Source organism: Pyrus communis, chromosome 12 (genome assembly GCF_963583255.1).
Source record: "Pyrus communis chromosome 12, drPyrComm1.1, whole genome shotgun sequence".
NCBI classification, from domain to species: Eukaryota; Viridiplantae; Streptophyta; class Magnoliopsida; order Rosales; family Rosaceae; genus Pyrus; species Pyrus communis.
In genome coordinates this window covers 20414756-20438471 of record NC_084814.1, presented here as the reverse complement: position 1 = coordinate 20438471, position 23716 = coordinate 20414756, and the positions used below count along the sequence as shown (strand labels likewise).

At 37.7% G+C, this 23716-nt stretch overlaps 4 protein-coding genes across 5 annotated transcripts; 1 reads left to right on the top strand and 3 right to left on the bottom strand.

Annotated features, from left to right (window-relative positions):
• Nucleotides 1–612: 612 nt before the first annotated feature.
• On the bottom strand, nucleotides 613–2676 carry LOC137709851 (cytochrome P450 94B3-like). Its single transcript, XM_068448832.1, has 2 exons — nucleotides 1893–2676; nucleotides 613–1497 (listed from the first exon to the last, which is right to left on the bottom strand). The coding sequence occupies exons 1-2, from the start codon at nucleotides 2674–2676 to the stop codon at nucleotides 743–745; spliced, it is 1539 nt and encodes a 512-aa protein (XP_068304933.1). The 3' UTR covers nucleotides 613–742.
• A 6283-nt stretch (nucleotides 2677–8959) lies between these two features.
• On the bottom strand, nucleotides 8960–11922 carry LOC137711420 (protein LOWER TEMPERATURE 1-like). 2 transcript variants are annotated; one of them, XM_068450659.1, is made up of 6 exons: nucleotides 11733–11922; nucleotides 10767–10812; nucleotides 10509–10635; nucleotides 10240–10310; nucleotides 9494–9604; nucleotides 8960–9315 (listed from the first exon to the last, which is right to left on the bottom strand). In XM_068450659.1, exons 1-6 carry the CDS (start codon nucleotides 11853–11855, stop codon nucleotides 9311–9313), a joined length of 483 nt encoding a protein of 160 aa, XP_068306760.1. In that variant the 5' UTR covers nucleotides 11856–11922; the 3' UTR covers nucleotides 8960–9310. The 2 variants fall into 2 exon arrangements, with proteins under 2 accessions (XP_068306760.1, XP_068306759.1); XM_068450658.1 differs by having other exon boundaries at nucleotides 9498–9604.
• Nucleotides 11923–14426: 2504 nt separating this feature from the next.
• LOC137710796 (SNF1-related protein kinase regulatory subunit gamma-1-like) lies at nucleotides 14427–17134 on the top strand. Its single transcript, XM_068449926.1, has 6 exons — nucleotides 14427–14690; nucleotides 15215–15387; nucleotides 15655–15837; nucleotides 15919–16194; nucleotides 16308–16471; nucleotides 16558–17134. Exons 1-6 carry the CDS (start codon nucleotides 14504–14506, stop codon nucleotides 16844–16846), a joined length of 1272 nt encoding a protein of 423 aa, XP_068306027.1. The 5' UTR covers nucleotides 14427–14503; the 3' UTR covers nucleotides 16847–17134.
• A 3130-nt stretch (nucleotides 17135–20264) lies between these two features.
• On the bottom strand, nucleotides 20265–22891 carry LOC137710566 (exocyst complex component EXO70B1-like). Its single transcript, XM_068449631.1, has one exon. The coding sequence runs from the start codon at nucleotides 22578–22580 to the stop codon at nucleotides 20631–20633; it is 1950 nt and encodes a 649-aa protein (XP_068305732.1). The 5' UTR covers nucleotides 22581–22891; the 3' UTR covers nucleotides 20265–20630.
• Between the last annotated feature and the right edge of the window lie 825 nt (nucleotides 22892–23716).

Here is a 23716-nt window from a genome sequence, read left to right as displayed (position 1 = left end):
TCTTCTGCTTTTGGGAAAAAACTTACCAACTTTAGATGCAGTATAGTCTGCTAGACTACACTAACATGGAACCCTAGTTTTGGAGTCACGTTTCCCAACTGTATTCCTTTTACCGGATAGAGTGCAAGATATTTTAAAGTGAAAATAACAGCTTCTTAATATATGAACCAAATCAAATTGATGTACATTTGTACGGGTCTTCAGGCAACCCGATCGATTTGAGCGAGGTTTTGCATTTGGGTTGAATTTATTTGGATCCGATCTTTTTAATATTATTATTAAAATGGGGAGAATGATTCGAAACTATTAATTACATTAATTTATTTGGATCGGCTTAAATCGAGGTTAACTTGAATGTTGAATGTGAATTAAATAAGTGGGTTAAAACTCAGGTTAACCTTGTAAGTCCGCCCGATTATGAGATTTTACGAAAATTCAAATGATAAGCCATTTAAACTTGATCTACTAATTGTAACACGATTGGATTTAAATAAAGCAAGGGATGTTTTATTTAAATCGGACGAGATGAACTTGAATTCTCTGTTGGAACTAAATAAGTGGGTTAAACTCGTTATAAATAAGGATGTCTGGTTAAACAACTTTTACCCTGAATTATAATTGCCATATTTCTAAAGACATTTTTGCATTTCAACAAATTTATCATAGCTACACAAGAAGCAAAGAAACGTGCATATTCTTAATGAATGCAATGCCTTTTCAAGCATAGAGTTTGCCAATCTAGCTAACTTCTTTTTCGAACCAACACCTTCAACCCACCTGCCATATGAGCCGTCAAGAGGGGAACAAAAGCCGGCCGGTCCTCCCCACAAACCGGTCTGATCTCAAACCGCCTCAACACCGAAGCCATCACATACTTCATCTGAATAAAAGCCATCTCCTTCCCAAGACAAACCCTTGGACCGGCCTGAAAAACCGGGAACTTGTATGGACTCACAAATTTCAAAACCCTATCACCATCACAACCCGGTTCAATGTCAAACCACCTGTCCGGGTTAAACTCAAACCGGTCTTTTCCCCACAGCTCCTCCATCCTCCCCATCCCATATGGAAAATAAGTAACCCTATCTCCCTTCCCAACCCAAGTCCCATCTGGCAAGACAGTGTCCACCTCAGCATGCTTGGAATCCCATGGGACTGGTGGGTAGAGCCTCATAGTCTCACACAAACTAGCCCTCAGAAACCTCATTTTTTGCAAATCATCAAACCCTAGTTTTTCCGTACCATTGTTTTGTACGACGACATTTTCGACTTCGTTCACAATCTTGTGGGTTATGTCAGGATGCTTGCTGAGCAACCAGAAGAGCCAAGTCATGGCTGCTGAGGTGGTGTCACGTCCGGCAAGTATGAAACTTATCACCATGTCTCTCACCACTTCCTCCCCGTGTCGTGCTAGTAACAACCGTGACAATATGTCGTGGCTTTCAATTCTCTTTCCTTCATCTCTTTGAAGAATCTTCTTTTTGTTTTGGATTATTTCTGCAACAAATCAATCAAATCACAGTATTAAGCACCGATGACGACGGAAATGTCCGGGTATGAAAATATATACAAAAATATCAAATAAAATACCCGAATTTTGTTTACAAAAACTAAAATACCCGTACTTTATTTACAGTAGATTGTCAGTAATTTTCTTCCCAAGAGAATATTTTACGCTACTTTAATTTACGAAAAGAGATTCAATCTTAAGTATTTTCAGTGTCTTGTTGATATGAACAAATTAACGTGAATAGTATCGACTAATATCAATTATATTAATCAAAATTTTATCCTCCATATTGCCAAATATAAACCAAATCTTAACCAGTTATGGACAATTAATGTTTCAGTGTAAACCAAAATAAAATCGGGAAGTTATTGAAATTTCATACCATGAACAGAGCCATGAACGAGTTTCACTGCTTCCCTGAGCTTCTTTTCGGACCCAATGCTCAAAGCACGCTTCATCTTCCACATCAAATACAAAGGAGCTGTAGCCCTTCTGGCACTTATCTCAGCAGCACAATCAAAAGCTTTCACAAGGGGAGGCACGGGTCGGTTCAAATCCAAACAAAATGGGTCGGTGCCCAATGAAACCTTACACACAGTGTCAAAGGCGAACATCTTCAGTATTTCCTGCATATCCAAAACCCTTTGGCTCTCTGCAGCTTCTTCCAGCAGCGGAATAAGTCGGCCCTCGACTTCTTCCTCAAGAGTCTTCACAACAAACTCCCTCAGGGACTTTGTGCTGAACTCATGGCTCGCGAGCTTCCGCTGCGTGGACCACAAGTCGCCATCCACGTTGAATATGCCGCAGCCCAGAAGGTCCCCGAGGAAGTCAGTTAGGGGTTTTCCCTTGGGGAAGTTTACAAAGTTTGTTTTGAGAATGTGCTCCACGTTGGATGGGTTTGCCGTCACAACAATGCGTCGTGCACCTATCCTGTGCACAACTATAGTCTGTGACGGTGAGGCTGAGAGGAGACTGGTGTACCAGTCTAGGAGGTTGTGTTGGTTCTTGCAGAAAGAGATAAAGCAGCCAATTATGGGGTAGGAAGGAGGCCCATAGGTAGAACTCAATGGTGGTTTCGGTAGTTTTGTTTGATATTTCTGGATGGTGGTGAAGAAGACATAGAGGAGGAACAAAAGGGACCAAGGTAAAAGGAGAGCTACAAACATGGCTGCCTTTGAAGAGAAAATTTCGGTTTGCAAATGGAGAGTTTTTGAGGATGAAAGATGAGAGGGTAAGAGGGAGTATTATATACACTATATGCGAAGCTATGGACTTCAAAATTTTGTTGATATATAAATTGTTTGTAAATTTGTGAGGTCTCCACTCAAAGGTAGCTAGGGTCTACATCATCTAGAGATATTGAATCCGTCCCTACTCTACTTGCATAAAATGTGCAACAAAATTAATTAGTCGTCTAAAAAAAATAATGTTGTTGGTATAACTCGTTATTCATACTGTCCTTTTTTTTTTTTTTTTTTTAATTAACAACCGGCATAAGTTCAAAAGAAAATGAAAAATTATATAAGAATATCATGAGATCACGAGAGTCACGAGACCCGAATTATAAAATAATTGTTATATTATATTAAATCACATAAAAAAAAAGTGTTGCAATAAAACGAATGGGTAATGCTATGGAGACTTACTTTGTAGACTAAATTTTGAAAAAACTAAATGACATGAAAGCTGATGATTAGATTATTACTTAAATGTTGATTAACGTGCTTATTTTTTATTAGTCGCACATTATTTAGTTTGTAAATTTAATTTATAGTTTAGTCTATTTAACATTACTCATAAAGAAATTCCAAGTGCAAATTGTGATATTTTCGTTTAAACATAAAGATTATATATATGTTTTGGCATTGTTAAAATCTATTAGGAAATAGAATTTAGAATTTATTAACATACATTAAAGAAGTGATTTATGTACATTTTTTTCTTTGTCTACACACTTATTATTATTATTATTTTTTTAATTCTCATTTAATTTATTCAGTTGAAAGGTTTCTCGTGTCACTCTTTGTATTAGTTAGATGGATGTGCTGGGTACATATATGTATTATTCCGCCTAGTATAATTTAAGAATGGACAATAGGGTTTGATATGTCATATTTGTAGATATATTAATAAAAAATAAATTTACGTGTTATAATTTGAGTAGAATAATAACACCATGTGCTATGTTAACTCATAGTACACTGCAAAGTGCTCGTTTATTACTTCTTCAGTAAGCTTGGTCAAAATATTGTACATATACGTAATAATATCATTGAGCCATATAAAATTATAAAGATGAGAAGGTTTTTTTTATTTTTTATTATTCTTTAAAAAAATGGAGACAACTGGTGGCAAACCACGATTATTCATTTTTTTTGGGGTCAGGAAAGGCTATGGGGAATTTCACCTTGCCTGTGGCCACAATCAAGCAAACTCACTAGCTTGGAGCATCGAACTCGGAACCTCCCACAATTTTTTTTATTGGGGAGTCATAGTCTGCGCCATTTGATTAGTCAAGACCTAAGCATTGTTTTGGAATTGTTTTATAGAAATGATATTTTACTTTAAATGAATCTAACTATTGTAAATGAAATTCAAACTTGAGGGCAGTACACTTGCTCTAATAATCGTAAGCTTGTAGCTACGCCCATATTTGCTTGTCCTGCAAATTAGGTGCATGACTTTACTATGAGCGGATAATGAAGCTAATAGTAGGAATGGTTACTAACTAATCGTGCATGGTTGCCTTCTCTTCTTGACTGCCTCAAGTTTTAGCATTATATATATCACAGCTGTTCTGCCTCATAGGCAGTGAGAGAGAGAGATACATATAGTAATTAATCACCTTTCGAACACGAGATGATTATATTAATAATACGTAGAGTTCGTTGAAATATGCCACGTCAGGTAGAGACAGAGAATAAAAGTTTAAATACCTTAATCGTAATTCAACTGATACTGAGATCTTTTGATAAAACTTCATACATATTATACTGTGCATACGTTAATTAATAAGTTAGAGACAATATCGATATAATTAGAAATGGGTCTTCGACCCTCTCTCTGATGGTTAGACAGGGTTAACTAGGAGCTCTGGTTTTTTGACCTTTGTTAGTATGTAGGGTTAGCTGCTTTGGTATTTTATTGTATTTTAAAAAATAATATTAAAAAAATAATGAGTCTCCACCTTTCAAACACAGATGTCAAATTGGAATTTTCAATCAAACCCTAAATGGAGGCGCAATTTTTAACCTTTTTTCTTTTGACTTCATGTATAAATAACAAATCCAATTTACAAAATGAAATTGAACATGGCTTTATTCTGTGCCGAAATATTAAGAAAAAAACCACGTGGAAAGTATTTAGCACGTTTTTTCTTTCCCCAAGTGGAACTAGCACTTTCCAGTTGGAGAAGAATTAGAAATATAAAAGCCATCCATTTTTCAGACCTACCTTATCCCCATTGGATCCCATAATCAAATGTCCGATTGAATTTGGATTCTATTCGGACTTTAGTATCTGGAGCTTAAGAATCAAAGAATCTGAACTCTTGATTTATATGAAATAGAAATCAAACCTCTTAATTTGTGTAAGGTCGGCAAATAGGATGAGTTAATAATGATCATCAGATTTAATTTGAATGTTCTGGATTACTTGGCTCTTAGGCTCTGAACAGTGAGATTCGAAATTGATTTCTGTCATGTATGACAACATCAAGCAAAAATTGTCCATGGAAAATTAGGTAGTGCAAATCTTGTTTTTGAATAAATAATGAGAGTTCAAATTCAACTGTATTTGCTGGTGCCATTTGTTAATTAGTTAAAAGTGTTTTGGAGCTTGCGTCGAGTGTTTTTGTTGCTTTTAAAAACGACTGATCAAGCTTTCTGTTTTCAATTGAAGTCCGCACAAGAAAAAGATAATCAACCGACAACCAAAGAATTAATGTTTTCTTTGGCTACAACAACTAATTGATTTTTCAAATTAGATTAGAACTAGCCTCCATGCACGCGCGCATAAGGTATTTTTTGAATTAAGACATGCTACGCGCAACTTACACGGTTTAAATGTATATATATGTGTAAATTGATAAAAAGAAAGTCAAATATTTGAAGTAAATGAATAATCTTAGATCATGCTAGAAGAAACTCCTCATAAACCAATTAAAGCAGTTGAATTCACATAATAAAATCGGTCTCTATAGAATTTAAATTAAGAATAGAGAAAATAATATTTAATAAACAATTGATTGAATCACATTATTGCTAGCCTATTGTGAGGTTAAGTTCACCCTCTCCCCCTTAGTATAGATAATATCGTTTATTAAAAAAAAAAAATCATCTCTAAATAATGTTGATCTTGCGTTAATTATTTATAAATGTATTAGACTTATTTGATACATTTGGATGCCAAAACGATCTTCATTTCAAATGGATATTTTGTAAGGATGAGTTGTAAATGAAGATTAAGACATTGAATGGTTCTGATTATAATATTGTTATAGTGAATATTTGTTATTTGCACGTGGAAGAATGAGTTCATCTCAAAAAAATGACTGCAAGCAGTATTCTCTAAGTAAACATGCAAAAAAATTCAATTCATAGTATGAGTAGGTATCTGAACCGACAAACTAATGAAAGTGGGTGAACTGCCGGGAGGATCCTCACTGGATCCTCCAATCACATCCATTCATCGTACATCGTGCAGTAAAAAATCATTGTAATATTTTTTAATTTAAAATTGAATATAAACAGTACCTAACAACAACTGACCGCACGATGTACGTTGAACGGATATGATTGGAGGATTCTCTCTCGGTGAACTGATCTATAAAAATTCAAAAGTTCAATTTTGGTTAAGACTTGGGTCTTGTTGAACCAGTCGTCACATTGGCGCATTCGGCTTTTTTATTTTATATCTCTTTCTGCATCTCTTATTTTTTTCCCTCTCTCCTTCTCTTCCGTACTCTTTCCTGATTTGAATAAAATCAATCAGATCTAGCCAAAAGTGAACCAAATCAATTATATCATTCATTTTGATTTTTCGTTACTGAATATGGTATCAATGAATAAGGTTTTTTTTTTTTTTTTTTTTTTCTCAAATTACAACAATCAAATTGAATCGTAATGTTAATATTAGTTCGATTGTTTTCAAACTTAAACTAAACTCAACCAAATCGTGTTGTCACCTTTATCTCTCCATTCCTCACATTTAAACTAATATTAATATTAGTTCCATTTCTCCCCACAGAGATATTGACACCAGATATTTTCTCTCATAGAGATATTGACATGTGTTGTCACCTTTATCTCTCCATTCCAATCAGGATGATGCTTCTACTTCCAAGAAAATAATATTTAATAAACAATTGATTGAATCATATTATTGATAGTCTATTATAAGACTAAGTTCATCCCCTCTTCCTTAGTATAGATAATATCATTTGTTAAAAAAAAAAAAAAACAATCATCTCTAAAGAATGTTGATCTTGCGTTAATTATTTATAAATGTATTAGACTTATTTGATACATTTGGATGCCAAAACGATCTTCATTTCGAATGGACATTTTGTAAGGATGAGTTGCAAATGAAGATTAAGACATTGAATTGTTCTGATTATAATATTGTTATGGTGAATATTTGTTATTTGCACGTGGAAGAATGAGCTCATCTCAATAAAATGACTGCAAGCAGTATTCTCTAAGTAAACATGCAAAAAAATTCAATTCATAGTATGAGTAAGTATCTGAACTGACAAACTAATGAAAGTGGGTGAACTGCTAGGAGGATCCTCGCCGGATCCTCCAATCACATCCGTTCATTGTACATCGTGCAGTCAGAAATCATTGTAATTTTTTTTATTTAAAATTGAATGTAAACAGTATCTGACAAAAACTGACCACACGATATACGATGAACATATGTGATTGGAGGATTCCCGAGATCCTCACAAAGAGAATATGGCGAGGATCCTTTCTCGGTGAATTGAGTCGTAAAAATTCAAAAGTTCAATTTTGGTTAAGACTTGGGTCTTGTTGAACCAGTCATCACATTGGCGCATTCGGCTTTTTTATTTTATATTTTTTTCTGCATCTCTTATTTTCTCCCCCTCTCCTTCTCTTCCATACTCTTTCCTGAATTGAATAAAATCAATCAGATCTAGCCAAAAGTGAACCAAATCAATTATATCATTCATTTTGATTTTTCGTTACCGAATAGGGTTTTTTTTTTCTTTCAAATTACAACCTAAACTAAATCAAATCGAATCGTAATGTTAATATTAGTTCGATTGTTTTCAAACTTAAATTAAACTCAACCAAACCGTTTTTTCTGTGAAATTTTGCACCTGAATCCCCTTTCACGTACGTACGAAAATGATTTCCCATCTCATACCTCACGGCACAAAAATAATGGAGAACAATCAAATATGCTTACCATGTGAACCAAAAGCTCCCAATTTTGTTTCGTGGGAAACTTGCTTAGAAGATGTCCCTTTTCTCCCCCATAGAGACATTGACACCAGATCATTTCTCCCCATAGAGGTATTGACACGTGCTGTCACCTTTATCTCTCCATTCCAATCAGAGAGATGCTATCTCCTTCCAAGAAGAGACCGGTGCACCACCCAATCATTTCCCCCATCATCAATACGGCGCCGTGTAATCCCCGCAATTTGGACAGGCCCTCTGAGTCTAAATGGTGGGGTGCTCGCAAAGTAGGCCTTGTTGGAAACATCCAAACCAGTTTTAAATCTTGAAGCCTTCAACAAGTTAGATACTCCTGTCGGAAATAAATGTACCAAACTGATGCCGAAACGTGCGCCGCCCAGGTTACAAACGCAGTCTCAAATTTGCACGTGGGTTTTTAGCTACTTGTACCAACAACTTTCGTAGACCCAAGTTGTTGGACCACACTTTTTATAAAAGCACGAACCTTCTTTTAATAAGTACATATCAAGTTTGTGTGTGTATATATATATATATTTTTTTTTCCTCGTTTTTCTTATTTATAAGTTTTTTTATTATTACAAACGATATATTTCCACTTTAAGTTAAGCTAGGGGTACGGAAAAGGGCTCAAATGTGATATATAGTTGGATGAAAGAGTATTCACCAGTTCAATCCACAATAGTATTCATAAGTTTAGTCTACACGAATAACAAGCTAATGTCGATTAAATGTTCAGAATTGTATCAACTAATCGACAATTCTGCAATGCATCGGTGCATTAGACAATTTGATTTGATAGTTTCAATTTAATCTTTCAAACATTAGTGCATTCCAATACACATGTGTACTATTGAAAAACTCCCAACGTACTTCTCTTAACGTTGAAAGAGATCCTAAATTCGAGTAGCACGCCCTCCATTCGTAAGAAAGGGAGTGTAGAAAACTGCATATTCCAATTAGAAAACTGCACCCACTGCACACTCCTTTCTGAAAATTTTGGGAATATTTCTAATCCAAGTTCCTCATTTGCAGTAGCTTGAGCATTATAGCCAGATCTGTCCGTATAAACTCCATTAAAGATGGACAACACTACAAGAGCGAAGTACAAAATGCAATGCTAAAAGAGCGAAATACAATTTATCGAACAAGATGATACAAAACGCGGTTCATGGTCCCTAGAACTTGTCGTTGTCATTCAAATTCTCGATAATTCCATCTTACATCATTCCTAACTTACATCAAAACGGATGAAACTACTTTCCTTCCCCTAGAAAACACGTACAGATAACACAGTTGTTGCCCCCGCTGTCTGAACCGTTCTTAACCACTTGAACTTTTCAGCCGTGCAATCAATTCATCCTGCACGCATCATTTCATGGATGAATAAAGGGTTGATCTCCGCAAAAAAATTGATAATAAAGCTTTATTGGACCTCAAGTGTCAACGGTCCACAATGCCGTAAACAACCCATTCCGGTTAACATGTAAATAGGTCCTCTAAAGAGATACTTAGACTTGAGATTAGATTGTCTTCATACCTACCTTTTTTCCCTTTACAGAAAGACGCTTAGCCTTCAGAAGGGCGCGGAGCCTCTCTACAGTTAACCCGTTGAAGTCCCTACTAGATGATGCTTGACTGCTTGATCCCTCTGCACGTTAAAGCAATTGTAAGCTATAAATAAAAATACAATTGATTTAACGAGAAATTCAGAAGAATAGAACGCATCCAATAGATTATAAAAAAACTGCTCGAATTTAAAAAGCATTGGGTCTTCCGGTGAAGACTGAATGGCTCCACCCATTATACATGGAAGTTACAAATACAAACACATCTCTCAAATACTATAATTAAAATCAGAGATGTCGGCAAAAACAAGAGAGTTGAATTAAAATATATGACTTGGAAATTGTAGAAGTAATAAGATGGCAGAACCTTCGGAATCAAAACTGCACAATGTGAAATTGTAAATTTATGCAATTGGCCATCAATTTCACATATAAGAGAAAACTTGTACCCTTTAACAAGCAACAAAGGTGATACAATTCAAAGATGGGACTTTACAACTTAACAAAATTAAGAAACTTAAAAATTAAAGTTAAGCGTAGGAGATAGATGTCAAGGGACCAGCACACTAAAACCCTTACAAACTATCACGAACAAAACGTTCTAGTTATTCAAAACTGAGAACCTAATTCATCCAACACAATTCTTTCAGTCAAAACACTTGATGATGACTTATGGCTGACTGATAGCAAATGCAATATAAAAGCTATAGAGCCTTACCTTGTCGAGAACTAGTTTGACTAATGGCTTTCTTAGCTGAAGGCTTGCTATCCAAAACTCTTTCAGCAGGCCTAAATGATAAACGAAAACAGGTAAACGAAACTGCACACAATCTTTTTTTCAGGTCAAATAGAGACTGAATACAATGATAAATATATACGAGCACCCAAAAACGCTGCACCAAGGGATGCCCATAAAGTAAAACCTCAAAATAGTTAGTTCATTCAAACACAAACATGTGGATCTTATAAATAAAATTCATGTCGTACCTCTTTTTAGAACCTTCAGCTGCACTGGCGCCTTTCACATCCTTTGAACTGGAATCTCCCTTCTGTTTCTTAAGTGTAAGTGACCTAATCAATATGTTCTGTTGGTTTGTCTGTATCAGTTGACCATCTGGATAAACAAGATCAAGCTGTAAAGTCAGAAGTGGAATAAAATGAATGGGATACAAAACTAACAAATTCTACAAAACATTAGCATGAGCAAAATAAAGGTATTTTAGAAACTTAAAAGCACGTATAAACCTGGGGGTGAGGTGTCATGGGTACATACATAAACTCGCACCCCGCCCTGTAAAAGTTCTGCATCACGTAAGCAAAATCGAGAGAAGGGTAGGTGGCGGAAGAACCAGATAGGAAGCAGACAAGATAATTGGTCCAAGTAGTTCTTTACATTAATTTCTAAAAGCACTTTCCTTGTAACCAGCCAAATGAGTGAAACACACAAAGAAATGCATCACAGAAAATTGATTTCGTAAGCTTGATCTAACTGACTTCTCATATTAGAAAACAAAACCTAGATACAGAAAATTATGATTACCTCTATAATTTTCAATTTTTTTAGACTTTATACTCTTTCCAGCATTTGATCAATAAAGTATTGATTCAAATAACTTGGTACATTGTTGTTCTCCGATAAAGCATTCTAGGCCGCTAACTCCATTCTATGAACACAGCAACATATTTTAATGCAATTGAGAAAAAAAAAAGAAGAGAGCATTCACATGTATATTTGGTAATAGATAAATGCTCCAAGTTCGCAAACATACGATTAGCAATTCAGTACTTTCAAAATGCATACAAGCTATATGTGTGTGTGTGTGTGTCTATATAACACGCAAAACCGAACATCTGTATAAATAAATAGAAAATCGTCCACAGGTAAAATCAGTAGTCATAAACTCAATCAAAACAAAACCCAATACCTTTTACTTCCTAAGATACAGAATTACACCAAGATTATTCACAATCGACTACATACAAACGCAAATTATACAATTCAGTCTGAACCCAAATCAACCTTAAAAAAATTCAAAAAAGAAAAAAGAAAAAGTCGAGGTATTTACTCTGAATTTACTTCCTAACTGTAAAACCCTAAAACCCAAATGCTTGTTTTAGTCACAGATTAATTGGAACCGTGTAAGATGAAAAACAGATGATTTTTTCAATATTATATCGGCAACCCAAAAGGAAAGAAGAGAAATTGATAACCGGATTGGAGAAGAGGACGGTGGAGGAGAAGAGGCCGCGGGAGGGGAGGTTCTGGAGGAGCATGGAAGGGCCGGAAGTCGTTTGATTCGAATCGGACGGCGGCTGAGAAGGAGAGGCCTCCATGGTGGCGCGTGAACAACCCCTTGGGCAAAAAAGTACTCACACACACAAAAGGTAAATAGCGGGAGACGGAGAGAGTCTGGTTTGATTTGATGCCACTACTCTTCCCGTTTCGCTATATGGGGGTGGGACCCCTGGGTCCCACTGATACTGTAGTAATAATTTGGCGGTAATTCTCAGTTTTTTTTTTGGAGGAAATTGAGATATTTTAAATTTCCATATCTGAAAATAAAAATAAAAAACTGAAATGACTTCCGGAGACTATTTTCCTTTTTGTGCTGTTTCTTTATGTTTATCTATACTTCCATACTATTAAGAGAATAGTGGTGTTATGCCTACCCCAAAACCACGAGCCAGAGCCACTTCCAAACCAAATTGACTTCTGATTGCAACGATCCTCTTTTTTCTGCAACCCAAATCATTTTTCTTTCTCTATCTCAATCAAACTCAATTCAACTGAAATCATCATTGTCAGTCTGTGAACAATTACAATTCCATCGAGGATGTCGTTGCTAGTTAATGTTTTATCCTCCAAATTTCCATAGAGAGAAAAGGTCGGCTGGCAGTTAAGGAGGTTGTTTATGAGTTGGGTATGGTGGTGTCAAGCTCAGGTGGGTGGGTGGCTTTCTTATTCTCAGTTTTTATTTATTTTAATTTTTAGTGAAAAGTTAAATTAATGCAAGGACATTTTAGGAATATTAGTGGGTGAGAAAATAGTGTTTTTATTTTTTAATTTTTTTTATGCGGGGTGAAAATATAAGGTGGGTAAAGAAATAAGATTGTGGGGGTGGGTCTATAAGCTTTTTTAAGAGAATCTTCCTTGTCAATTTTTTTTCTCCTTTTTTCCTATTTTGCTCTCACTTTTAATAAACACTATTGACAAAAGGAAGGCAAAATAGTAATTTTGTACCTTTTGACAAAATGACAATCATATCCTTAGTTTTCCTATTTGACCCTTTTTTTTTTTTTTTTTTTTTGAGAAAATGACAATCATATATTTATTTTTCTAATTTTACCTCACTTTTGATACACAATATTTACATAAGGATGATAAAACGGTAATTTAAAAAAAAAATGTACTTATTAAGAGAAATTATTCATACACACACAATGCGTGCTCTTTGCTAGTTAAATTTAAAATAAAGCTTTTATTTCAAATGGTTTTTGAAATTGACCCATACTATTAAGAGAACCCTCCTTGTCTTCTCATTTTTTTCTTATTTTGCCCTCACTTTTGATACACACTATTGACAAAAGGAGGCCAAAATAGTAATTTTGTACCATTTGACAAAATGACAATCATATCCCTATTTTTCCTATTTGACCCTCTTTTTTTTTTTGAGAAAATGACAATCATATACTTATTTTTCTAATTTTACCCTCATTTTTTATACACAATATTTACATAAGGATGACAAAACAGTAATTATGTTATATTAAAAAAAATATGTACTTATTAAGAGAAATTATTCACACACACAGTGTGTGGCCATATGCTAGTTAAATTTAAAATAAGGTTTTTATTCTAAATGGTTTTTGAAATTGACCTACATCATCAAAATGATTCAATAATTCTTGAAATTGAATCATTTCTGACTATGACCCCAAGAATAGTTTTAAATTTTGGACTACTTTCATCGGGTGTTGTGCATGTTGATTTATTTATTTAAAATTTAAATTTAGTCTCACTTTTACACATAAATCATATTTTATGGTTTTGTCACCCTTCAGGTGTTGGCCAGCTCATCACATTCGGATAGACACATTGACATTTCAGGTCGAGATGTGTCAGTTGATATCGATCACTATCATCCCAAAAAATGGATAGTGCAAATCAATGTTGTTCTTCAGTTTGAATTTTGTTAAAAAAAGTCTATTTATATGCTGAGGTGACACATTTTAAACCCCTACTACAAAATTATGATGGTGGATTAGAGAAAGTTGACTTGAAATGCCGGTGGCTTTGTATCATGAGACTAATGGAATGGGTTGGACTCAACGCCAGTATTGTCCAATCCAAAATAACCAAACCGCTATAGTTTTAGTCTTTTCGAAGCCCACAATCGGACACGTCAATATTGGGCCTGGTATAAGGTACCCCGACCCGGCCCATAAAATTGCCCGGCCGCCTCGCTCAGCCACTGTTTCGCTAGTAACCGTCAACGGTCAACGACCGAACCGCATGTAACACTGAGCAAAGTGGCAAGCCAATCTAGTAAACTACAACCACGTGTCGGTCTCACGTCCACGTCACCGGTTCATCCTCGAACTCAGGGTGAGTAAACCGCGCTCCAGCGCACGATAGAGACGCCCACCAGTATGGCCAGCATTGAAGACCGGATAAGAACTTGTCCTTAAAGTAATCTCAGCGAATCGGACGTATACAGCACGTAATGATTGAACCGACGATTTCATCACGAACAATGCACCTTCGTCATCGCAACCGTCCACGCGTCCGAACCAGTAACGTTGACAAGGAAGATGATAATCCAACGGCCTGGATTGTTCATTCACGGAAAGAGGAGTGACGTGTGTGTTTTGGTTTTTGTAGTTAAATGATGTCGGAGTGGGCGATCCTATGTCTGTCCGATTCTGAGTAACACAGTTTCCAAAGAGAGAGAGTTGGAATTTTGGGTGTGTTGAGAGGAAAGATGGGTGTGCCGGCGGTGATGACGATGGGGGAGGGAGGGAGTCCGAGGAGTCCAGAGGCGAAGCTGGGGATGCAGGTAGAGGATTTGTGGGACGTTCAGGAGCCACAGCTGAGTCCAACTGAGAAGCTCAATGCTTGCTTTGAGGGTGTCCCTGTTTCTGCTTTCCCTCCTGCTCCTGAGAATCAAGGTACCATTTTTACATCCATCCATCCATCCACACATACATACATGTAACATAAATATAATATATATATATATATGTATATATGTATGCTTATACAGTTAACAGATGTAATAACATGGGATCATGTTAGAAATTTGAGTAGGTGGATATGTTGTGAAGATCAAATGATTAGTTGATTAGAAATTCAGGAAAATACTTGGCTCATTACATGTCGTTTCTCGTTGCAAACAAATCACCAAATCGTAGTTTGTGGAGATCGAATTTTTCTTTTGAGATTTAGCGAGATATTTTTGTATATTTGTTGGAAGTAAGGAGGTACGGAGCCAACCAGATCAATGTTTTTAGGAGAATTAAACAAAAATTAAGAGATAAAAAGGAGGGATCAGTTTTGTTGGAATTTGATAAATTGAGGAGGTGTTGAAAAAAAAGTGAAAGATTGAATTTGGGATTGAAAATTTGCTTTTTATAATCATTTGATGTTTGTCTTTAAGCTGGATCAATGTTTTGGAAAATTTGTTGTGATTCAGTGATTGAGATAAAGTCAGACACCAGTTTAGCAGAAGCTGTTAAAATCCTGTCCCAACACAAAATTCTTAGTGCACCGGTGGTGGATGTCGATGCACCTGAGGACGCTAGCTGGATCGACAGATACATCGGTATTGTCGAGTTTGCCGGAATTGTCGTGTGGATCCTGCATCAGGTTAGCAAGTTAACAAACCTTATGCATTGAAAACGTTAACTATGTTGTTTATAAATGCATTGTCTTAGCGTTATTCCTCCTTGCCTGCAAATCATAAAAAGAGAAGTTATGCATACATGTCAAACTGTGATTTGTTTGGAAGGAGGAACGACTCCTTCAATGTTAAGGAGCCGAAGTATTTTCCTTTTTAGCTATAGACTCGGGAGCTACTCGCTATATCACATTGTGGAGAAACTGAAAACATTATAATTGTGCTAATCTTGGCAGTCAGAACCACCATCCCCGAGGACCCCGACTAGTCCATCTAGTGCAACTGCTATTGCAGCAGCCGCTAATGGACTGAAAGGTCTTGATCTTGCAGGACTTGATTTCGGCTCTGAGTTTGCCGCAGCAACTTCAGGAAGTTTTTTCGAGGCTTTGACTTCTTCTGAGTTTTACAAGAACACACAGGTCATTCAATACTGTTGACATCTTCAATAACATAAGCATTATTCATTCCCATGATATATGTATTAACATTTTAGCATACAGGTTCGAGATATCTCGGGGTCATTCCGTTGGGCTCCGTTTCTTGCTTTGCAGAGCTCCAACTCGTTTTTGGCCATGCTCTTGCTTCTTTCAAAGTACAAAATGAAGAGCGTTCCTGTCGTTGATTTGGGTGATGGAAAGATTGATAATATCATCACACAATCTGCTGTGATTCACATGTTAGCGGAATGCGCTGGACTTCAGTGGTTCGAGAGCTGGGGAACCAAGAAACTATCCGAGCTTGGTCTTCCCATGATGACTGCTAATCGCATTGTCAAGGTGAAATCTCTTCTCAGTTCCCATATAAAATTATCTTTTGATGAACTGGGGGATTTTTCTCATGCATAGTTACCCTTAACGCTTGCCTTTGAATGCTTAATATTCTATTGCAGGTGTACGAGGATGAACCAGTGCTGCAAGCGTTTAAGCTGATGAGGAAAAAGAGGGTTGGAGGGGTACCTGTGATTGAAAACGGCAGTAGCAAGGCAGTAGGTAATATAAGCCTAAGAGATGTCCAGTTCTTGCTTACTGCACCAGAAATTTACCATGATTACAGGTTCGTAGTGAAAAGTGTTCAACATTTTCCTGAGAATTTTTAGTTGCAATGTAAATCTGGATCACTTTTTTGACATGTCTTAACAGATCCATCACGGCGAAGAACTTCCTGACAGCAGTTGAAAGCAAGCATCATGAAGTCTACCCAACGTTGAGTACCATGGTTACGTGCAAAAGGGATGACACAGTTAAGGATTTAATCTTGATGCTGGACTCCAAAAAGATCCACAGGGTATATGTTGTGGACGATGATGGGAATCTGGAAGGAGTCATTACCCTCAGGGACATCATCTCAAGGCTAGTTCACGAACCCCGTGGCTACTTTGGTGACTTTTTTGACGGTGTTCTACCGCTGCCCCAAAACAGCAGGGTTTGAGAGAGGCATCAAGAGCAACATTCCGATCTTCCCCCAAACCGAAATGAGCATGTTCCTATTTCGTTTTCTTTTTTTCTTTTTTTCCTCTCCCCCTTGTATGTAATGATCTCTGTCTTAGTCCTATGGTGGTTTTGCTGGTTGTGTTTTCGTTGTAGGCAAGTCTTTTGTAACTAGTGTTCTTCAGTTTGACAGAGCTTTTAACTTTCTGTAAATTTGTTGTATCCATGAGCTCCATGGGAGCTTTTTTGCAGTAATAATCTAATAATCAAAACTCTCTCTTTCTATCTACTTGTCTGCTCTATGAGTCTTGGCATTTACAAGCGATATTGAGAAAGCGAGGAGTCGAACTTTGGATCTCGGTATAAGGGGTAAATCTCTTGACGACTTGAGTTACAAGCCACTTTACGGAGATTAGTAAAGTTTTAACCTCTATTGGTAATGGGAATATCTTCATTGGGATGTTTAGAAGGTTTTGGGGGTTGAGACTTTGGTATCCACAACTACTCTCCTCCCAAGCAAGAAGCCAACTTCTCTTGTATTACCTAGATTAAGCTTTTTAGACAAGTTTCCTCATTTCAAGCAAGAAGTGAACACTTCTATGCGTTGCATCTCATACATCATAGCTTTCTACCATGACATATAATCATCTATCCATCGGACAGATGACTTTTCTGGATCTTATTGTTCAGAACACAAGGAGCAGGTAATCTAGACCGTTCAAATTGAATCCAACAGTCCTAATTAACTCACTCTGCTAACTCACCTCACAAACCAAGGGCCCATATCTCTTTTTTCTCTCTTGAACAGTCCGGAGTCCATGATCTTTAGGCTCCAAACTGTGAGGTCTAGAGAGGATCCAAATACCTATCTATCTCCCTCCTAGCGTAATTATGAGTTAGATAAATGAGGGCTTGGATTTCCAAATTCAAAACTTTAGAGAGACCAACTGGTTGATTTTCCTAACATTTGTTGTTGGAAAAGGCTAGAATCAGTTGCCCACGCATTCACAAACTAATCATGATATTCTTGTTTGAAGACCAAGTTGGATGGTTTCATGAAACATTAGCTATTGAAAAATGTTAAAATCAATTGCATACGCACGTGTGAACTAATCTTAACATTTCTTACTTGTATTCGACTGATCTTAACACTCTTCATATTAAAGGCAAGAGGTGGCTAATTATTAAAGGCAAAATTAAACCTCCTTGAGGTCCCATCAACTTAATCTTTGTGGCCACATAAACACAAAAAAACACCAAGGCTTTTAAGTTATGATATTTACATATAAAGGTTATACATGTATATTACCATAAACCTATAACAGCCAATTTACAGTTGCAGACAAGGCACGTTTATGGTTTGCGCACTTGGAGCATAGCAATTGGGGCTCTCTCTCTCTCTCTCTCTCTCTCTCTCTCTCTCTCTCTCTCTCTCTCTCTCTCTCTCTCTCTCTCTCTCTCTCTCTCATCATCATCATCCACCAAATAGTTGAAATTTGAGTGGACGACTATGAAACATTATGTTATGTCTCACCTTTGTCTTTTTCATATTTATTTTTGGTATTTTACCTAAAATGATCTCTAAGATTTGGTTAACTCTTCACTTTTGGCCCTTGACATTCAAAATTGATAGTAGTCCCTGAGTTTGTCCATCTTGAATTATTTTGGCCATGCCATTAAAAATTGTCAATATCCTTGCTAAATGAAGAGATTTGTTTGACAAAAAACACCCTAAAAAAGGTGATCACGTGATCGTTCACGTGACAATTTAACGAGGACAAATTTATTCTGGAATGACCAAAATGATTTACGGTGGACAAACTCATGGAGCATTTTCTTAGGCCCTGTTTGGCAGATCGGATATGATTAGTTATACGGACTCGGGTGTTTGGCGTTCACTCGTACTAAATAAGCGCCGGATTAATTTAACCGGTCGGATAGGATAATACGGTATACACCCGCTTAATAAAACCAACCAAAACGCCCGGATTATTTAGTCGGGGAAGAAGAATATGGGAGAGAAAGGGAGGGAGTTTGGGGGGTGTGGCGAAGAGAGCTAGGGAACAATTATTTGGGATTCTTCTCCAGTCGGGGAAGAAGAAGGGAGAGAGAGGGAGGGTGTTTGGGGGGTGCGGAGAGATCTGGGAACAAAAAAATGATTTCACTTTTTTTAAAATTTTTTTTTTTTTAAAGTTTGATTCCTCCTATCTAGTATAATACTAAACACAGTATAAATAATACGATCACTAATCCGATACTGCACCAAACACCCGACTAATTTAGTCAGTACTATCCGGTGGCTATTTATCCTATCCGACAGAAATAGTCAGTACAGTCCGAGCTATCAAACGAGGCCTTAGATTTTCATTGTCAAGGACCAAAGTGGAGTTATGTCAAACTCATGGACCATGTTGACTTAAAAAGGTTTTTTTAGATTTTTATATATATTTTTTATTTTTTATTTTTTATTTTTAATTCAATAAGCATTTGTAAAACTTCGCATGCATAAATTTATTTTACACTATCAACCTAAGTCCGGATAAAGGAGGAGGAGGAGGGCATCAAGTAATCGACAACTTACAAGCTAACGAAAAACTTGGCACAAAAATAAACGCAATAGCGTCCAAAAATTCATACAACCAACCCTATATTGTGAGATAAAGCTTTATTATAGTTGTTGCGTTGTTTGTCAATAAGCAATTGTAGGTTCATCATTGATTAATTAAAAATAATATATTTAGTCTAATTAATTAGTTAAAAGAGTTCAAAGGAGGGCGAAGACTACAAGAAACTATTTCTAATTAATTAATTTAATTTTCAACTCCCTTCCCTTTCCTACCCGATGCAGCAATGCCCTGCAGAAGCCAAACAGAGCGTTCCAAAACCAGCAATGTTCCCAACTTTGGGAACTTAATGCTACACGAAACCACCAAGTTGCATCTAAACACTAATAGCAAAAATTTGCCACATGCAGAAAACCGAACCGAGTCGAGAAAGACCGCGGTTCGGTTCAGAATGTGGCGGAACTCGTCTTTGAGCCGAGTCATCGCAATCCCGTCCCCGTCTACAAGTTCGTCATCTGAACAACCTTCAACTTTACCCTCTGGAAACTTAAAACAACTTGTGCTGCTCATAAATAGGTCCTAATTCTAGCCAGACATCTTCATGATCTTCCCTATTTATAGCCAAAAAGTTCAAGATCGGAAATGCACGAATGAATCTAGCGATGACAAATTCATAACATCGCTTTTACAGAATTCCGAAAACTCAATAAAAGAAGAGAAAAATTGTAGCAACCCAGCTAGAGAGATTCATGCAATATCCGATAGACATTAAATTTACATCTCCATTCTTCAAATTAATAAGCTCAACTTTCAATCATGTTCAAATGAAAAAACAAAATCGAAACTTAATTTCTGAATCTTTGTGTATATCGAATTCACTATTTTACACGAATGGTTTTAGTTCTTCTTCCGCACGCAGATAACATACAAGACTCAATGGCAATTCATGGAAATCAAACACATGAACCACGAAAAAATAAATCCACAGCAGACGTAAAGCTAAATTCTATAGAACCTGTACAAAAGTTATTACAGTAGATTGATAGACGGGTTGGAAAATAGCTTTCACAAAATCCTGTGTTTATAACATTAACACCTTAATATTTAAACAGATATCATCATCATAATCAAGCTACAATTTTTTTTTCATTTTCGACAATAGAACTTCGATTCCCAACTTCGGACTAGGCCATGAGAAAATCAAAGGGCATACCTGTATTCCTATGTACTTTTTCTTCTCAGATGGTGCAGAACACACGGTGTCCCTTCAAACAAATCCAACACGTAGCTCTCCAAATCATCTGCTGTGTATTTTATATACTTCCCGGCATGCCTTCCACTCTCCAGCTGACTCCCAAACCTCCCCATAAAGGATCTGTAAGCTGGGATCACCTTCTCCGATATAGATATCCGAAGCTCCTCCCGAAGTTGAGCATCCGGGACCTTCCAAGCTGTCTGGGTCCGATAGATTTCTTCAAAGTGTGCATTGAAGTTCTTAAACCTCTCCTTCAAAGCCATCCTCGAAGCATTACTCGTGCTCCCGCCAATCCCCTCATCTTTCAAACAAGAGAGGGCCTTGCTCCAAGCAGCTCTTAGATACCCAGTAGCATACTGGCGTACCTGACCACGACGCTTGCGAACCCATTGGTCTCCCAAGAGCTTTCTAATCTCAGAATCCTTCACTTTCTGCACTATGTACTGAATGTTATTCATCAAAAACACACTCTGCATTGCTCCATCATCATAAACCCTAGACTTCTCCTCGAGATTGGCTTCCAAATTTGAAATCAACAACAACAACCTACGGCCTATAGGAGACATGCTGTCTATACCCAAATCATCATTTGGCAATCCTTGCAACCTTTGCAACTCTTCCTCACCGGTATCCAAAAGCGAATTGAGGGTATCACTATAATCAACCAACAATCTAACATAGTTCATGACATACCGAGTAAGCGGGTGAATCTCGCCGCTTAGCATTGGTTTCTTACTGGCCTCAGTCTGAACTGCATTTTCAAACTCAGCAAACGTCCCTCTCGCCGCATCACCGAGCGCATCCAACACTCCCCTCGCCTCACCAACCACATATGCATCAGTCATCATTTGCTGCAAGTCCGGCAACACATCTGCCACGGCATCATACATGTCAAGTATCCGAAACAGCTTCTCGGGCGACCTTCGACCAATGGCGACCGCCTCTCCGAAATTCAACAGCTGCATAATACACCCTTTGGAAGTGTCATTGAAGCAACACTCCCTACTCTCATCAATCCCTTCAAAAATCTGATCAGAGAGCCTCCTTTCGCCGTTTATCAAAACCCTAACTCCGATTTTCACAGCTTGTATCCACTTCTTCATCTTCTCATCCAAACTCTTCCACTCAATCTTCTGCACCTCCTCAATGCTCAGCTTCTCGACACCGAGAATCACCAAACACTCGTCCAAAGCGTCGCGCCTGACGCTGCTATACACCTGCACACACTCCTTTTCGTAGCCGGACCGAATCATACGCTCGGCGATCTCCTTCAGCTCCACGACGGCGTCAGGATGTATCAAATCGACGTCCGTATCGCCGAGGCTGCCGCCGCGCTCGTGGAACCTGCCGGCGTCGCGGTCCTCCTCGCCGAAACTCTCGAATTCATCGTCGATTTCGCCGTCGTTTGACGCGAACGACAGAGACACTCTCCGGATCGAGCCGTAGAGTCGATCGGAGTCGAGAGGCACCGTGTTCCTGATCAGAATGTGGCGGAACTCGTCCTCCAGCCGAGTCATCGCGATTTGGAGCGCGTTCTCAACCCGGTCCACCAATTCGTTATCGGACCGGACCGAAAGCCCCTCCATGTGCGTGAGGATCTCATCGACTGCCGCCAAATACTCGGCGGCCTCGACCGGTGACTCCTCCCACGGGACCGAGTTTCTGTGAGCTTCGGAATTGGACTCCCACCGGAAAATCACCTTCTCGGCTTCCCCGAACCGGTCCTCGTCGGCCTTGGAATCCTCGCCGTTGATCAAATTGGTGATGTTAGATAATCTATTGTCGAAGCTCGAGAAGATCAGGAGCATGTCCTCGCGGACCTCCTTGGGGGTGTTGAGGCTCTTGACGATCTGCTGGGCCGTGGCGAGGACCCGGTCCTCTCCGCCACCGCCTATGCTAGTGGTGGTGGTGGTCATTTGGGAGATGTTTGGCTGCTAGGGTAATCTGGTATTCGGTTGCGGGGATAACAAAGGACGGATGGAGTTAGGATTTGGATTTGAGGCAGCTGAGATTAGAGGCGGAGGAGAACATTCGGCGGACGGCGGAGTCGGGGACTTTGGGGGGTGTTTGGTTGCGGAGTTTATCTGAGACTGCGACGGAATTGAGGAAACAGTCCGTTTGGCTTCTGGCCGGCTGCTTTGTGGGTTGTGCTGGTTTTCGACAAGAGAGAGAAGAAAAGAATTTTAGAGAGAGAGAGAGAGAGAGAGAGAGAGAGAGGAGTGAGTTTACGGAAACTCCTTGTCGTGCTTTGAACTCTGGGGAGATCGGGAGCGGTGCTGGTGCAGGAGTGTTAACCTGGGGTTAAGTAATCAATTGTACCGTTTTGATTGGGTCAAATTAGGTGGGGCCTACCATCTGACCTTATAGTTTCCTTTTGCACGATAACGGGAATTTAATTTTTAAATAGCGTGACACGGAAATGTTTTATTTGACAAATAATAACGCATTCACACCTAAAAAATGGTAACAACAGAACCCTGTTCACACGCATATTTTTAGGATAAATGTGAGCCCATTGTCAGGAGGATGAAATTTTTTTTAACTGTGACGAGAATAGAGGTGGTATATCACGTGTTTTTATGTAAGTAGTAAAAAATTTTATTTTTTAAGTTATTAAATTTTTAACACACATATCTCACCATTTGTATAATGATAAATGATGTGCTAACTCGTGTGGTGGTCACATTGAAAAATCTCTCCAAGAGGATAAAATGTCAGTTTATTGGAATCCCAAATGTCTTTTTACACTTACAGATTTTAGAAATGTCTTTTTACACTTACAGATTTTAGAAGCCTATTCAATTGAGATTTTAAAAACTTCTAAACGAATTATAAATTTGAGTTTAGTGGAATTTCATACATTTCATGTAAATTTTTTTGGGTGAAATTATTAAAAATTTTAGGGGTTGAGGTCTTATTTTTTAAACATCGTAAAATCCCTCTAAATGCATAAAAAAAAATTCATCTTTTTCTTTTGAGGTAGAAAATCTTTCATCTTTTTAATACGTATAAATAAATATATATGAAGTTTTATGAACTAACTTAAAATTCA

What these genes read in the sequence shown, in the direction of transcription:
- LOC137711420 (XM_068450658.1), bottom strand. Translation starts at nt 11,855, where the DNA reads ATGGAGGCCTCTCCTTCTCAGCCGCCGTCCGATTCGAATCAAACGACT. An exon ending in CCGTCCTCTTCTCCAATCCG is followed by an intron (nt 10,813 to 11,732) that starts GTTATCAATTTC and finishes GAACTTTTACAG; the next exon opens with GGCGGGGTGCGAGTTTATGT. An exon ending in TCAAACTAGTTCTCGACAAG is followed by an intron (nt 9,605 to 10,239) that starts GTAAGGCTCTAT and finishes TTTAACGTGCAG; the next exon opens with AGGGATCAAGCAGTCAAGCA.
- LOC137710566 (XM_068449631.1), bottom strand. Translation starts at nt 22,580, where the DNA reads ATGACCACCACCACCACTAGCATAGGCGGTGGCGGAGAGGACCGGGTC.
- LOC137710796 (XM_068449926.1), top strand. Translation starts at nt 14,504, where the DNA reads ATGGGTGTGCCGGCGGTGATGACGATGGGGGAGGGAGGGAGTCCGAGG. An exon ending in AGTTTTACAAGAACACACAG is followed by an intron (nt 15,838 to 15,918) that starts GTCATTCAATAC and finishes TTTAGCATACAG; the next exon opens with GTTCGAGATATCTCGGGGTC. An exon ending in GAAATTTACCATGATTACAG is followed by an intron (nt 16,472 to 16,557) that starts GTTCGTAGTGAA and finishes ATGTCTTAACAG; the next exon opens with ATCCATCACGGCGAAGAACT.
- LOC137709851 (XM_068448832.1), bottom strand. Translation starts at nt 2,676, where the DNA reads ATGTTTGTAGCTCTCCTTTTACCTTGGTCCCTTTTGTTCCTCCTCTAT. An exon ending in CGTTCATGGCTCTGTTCATG is followed by an intron (nt 1,498 to 1,892) that starts GTATGAAATTTC and finishes GATTTGTTGCAG; the next exon opens with AAATAATCCAAAACAAAAAG.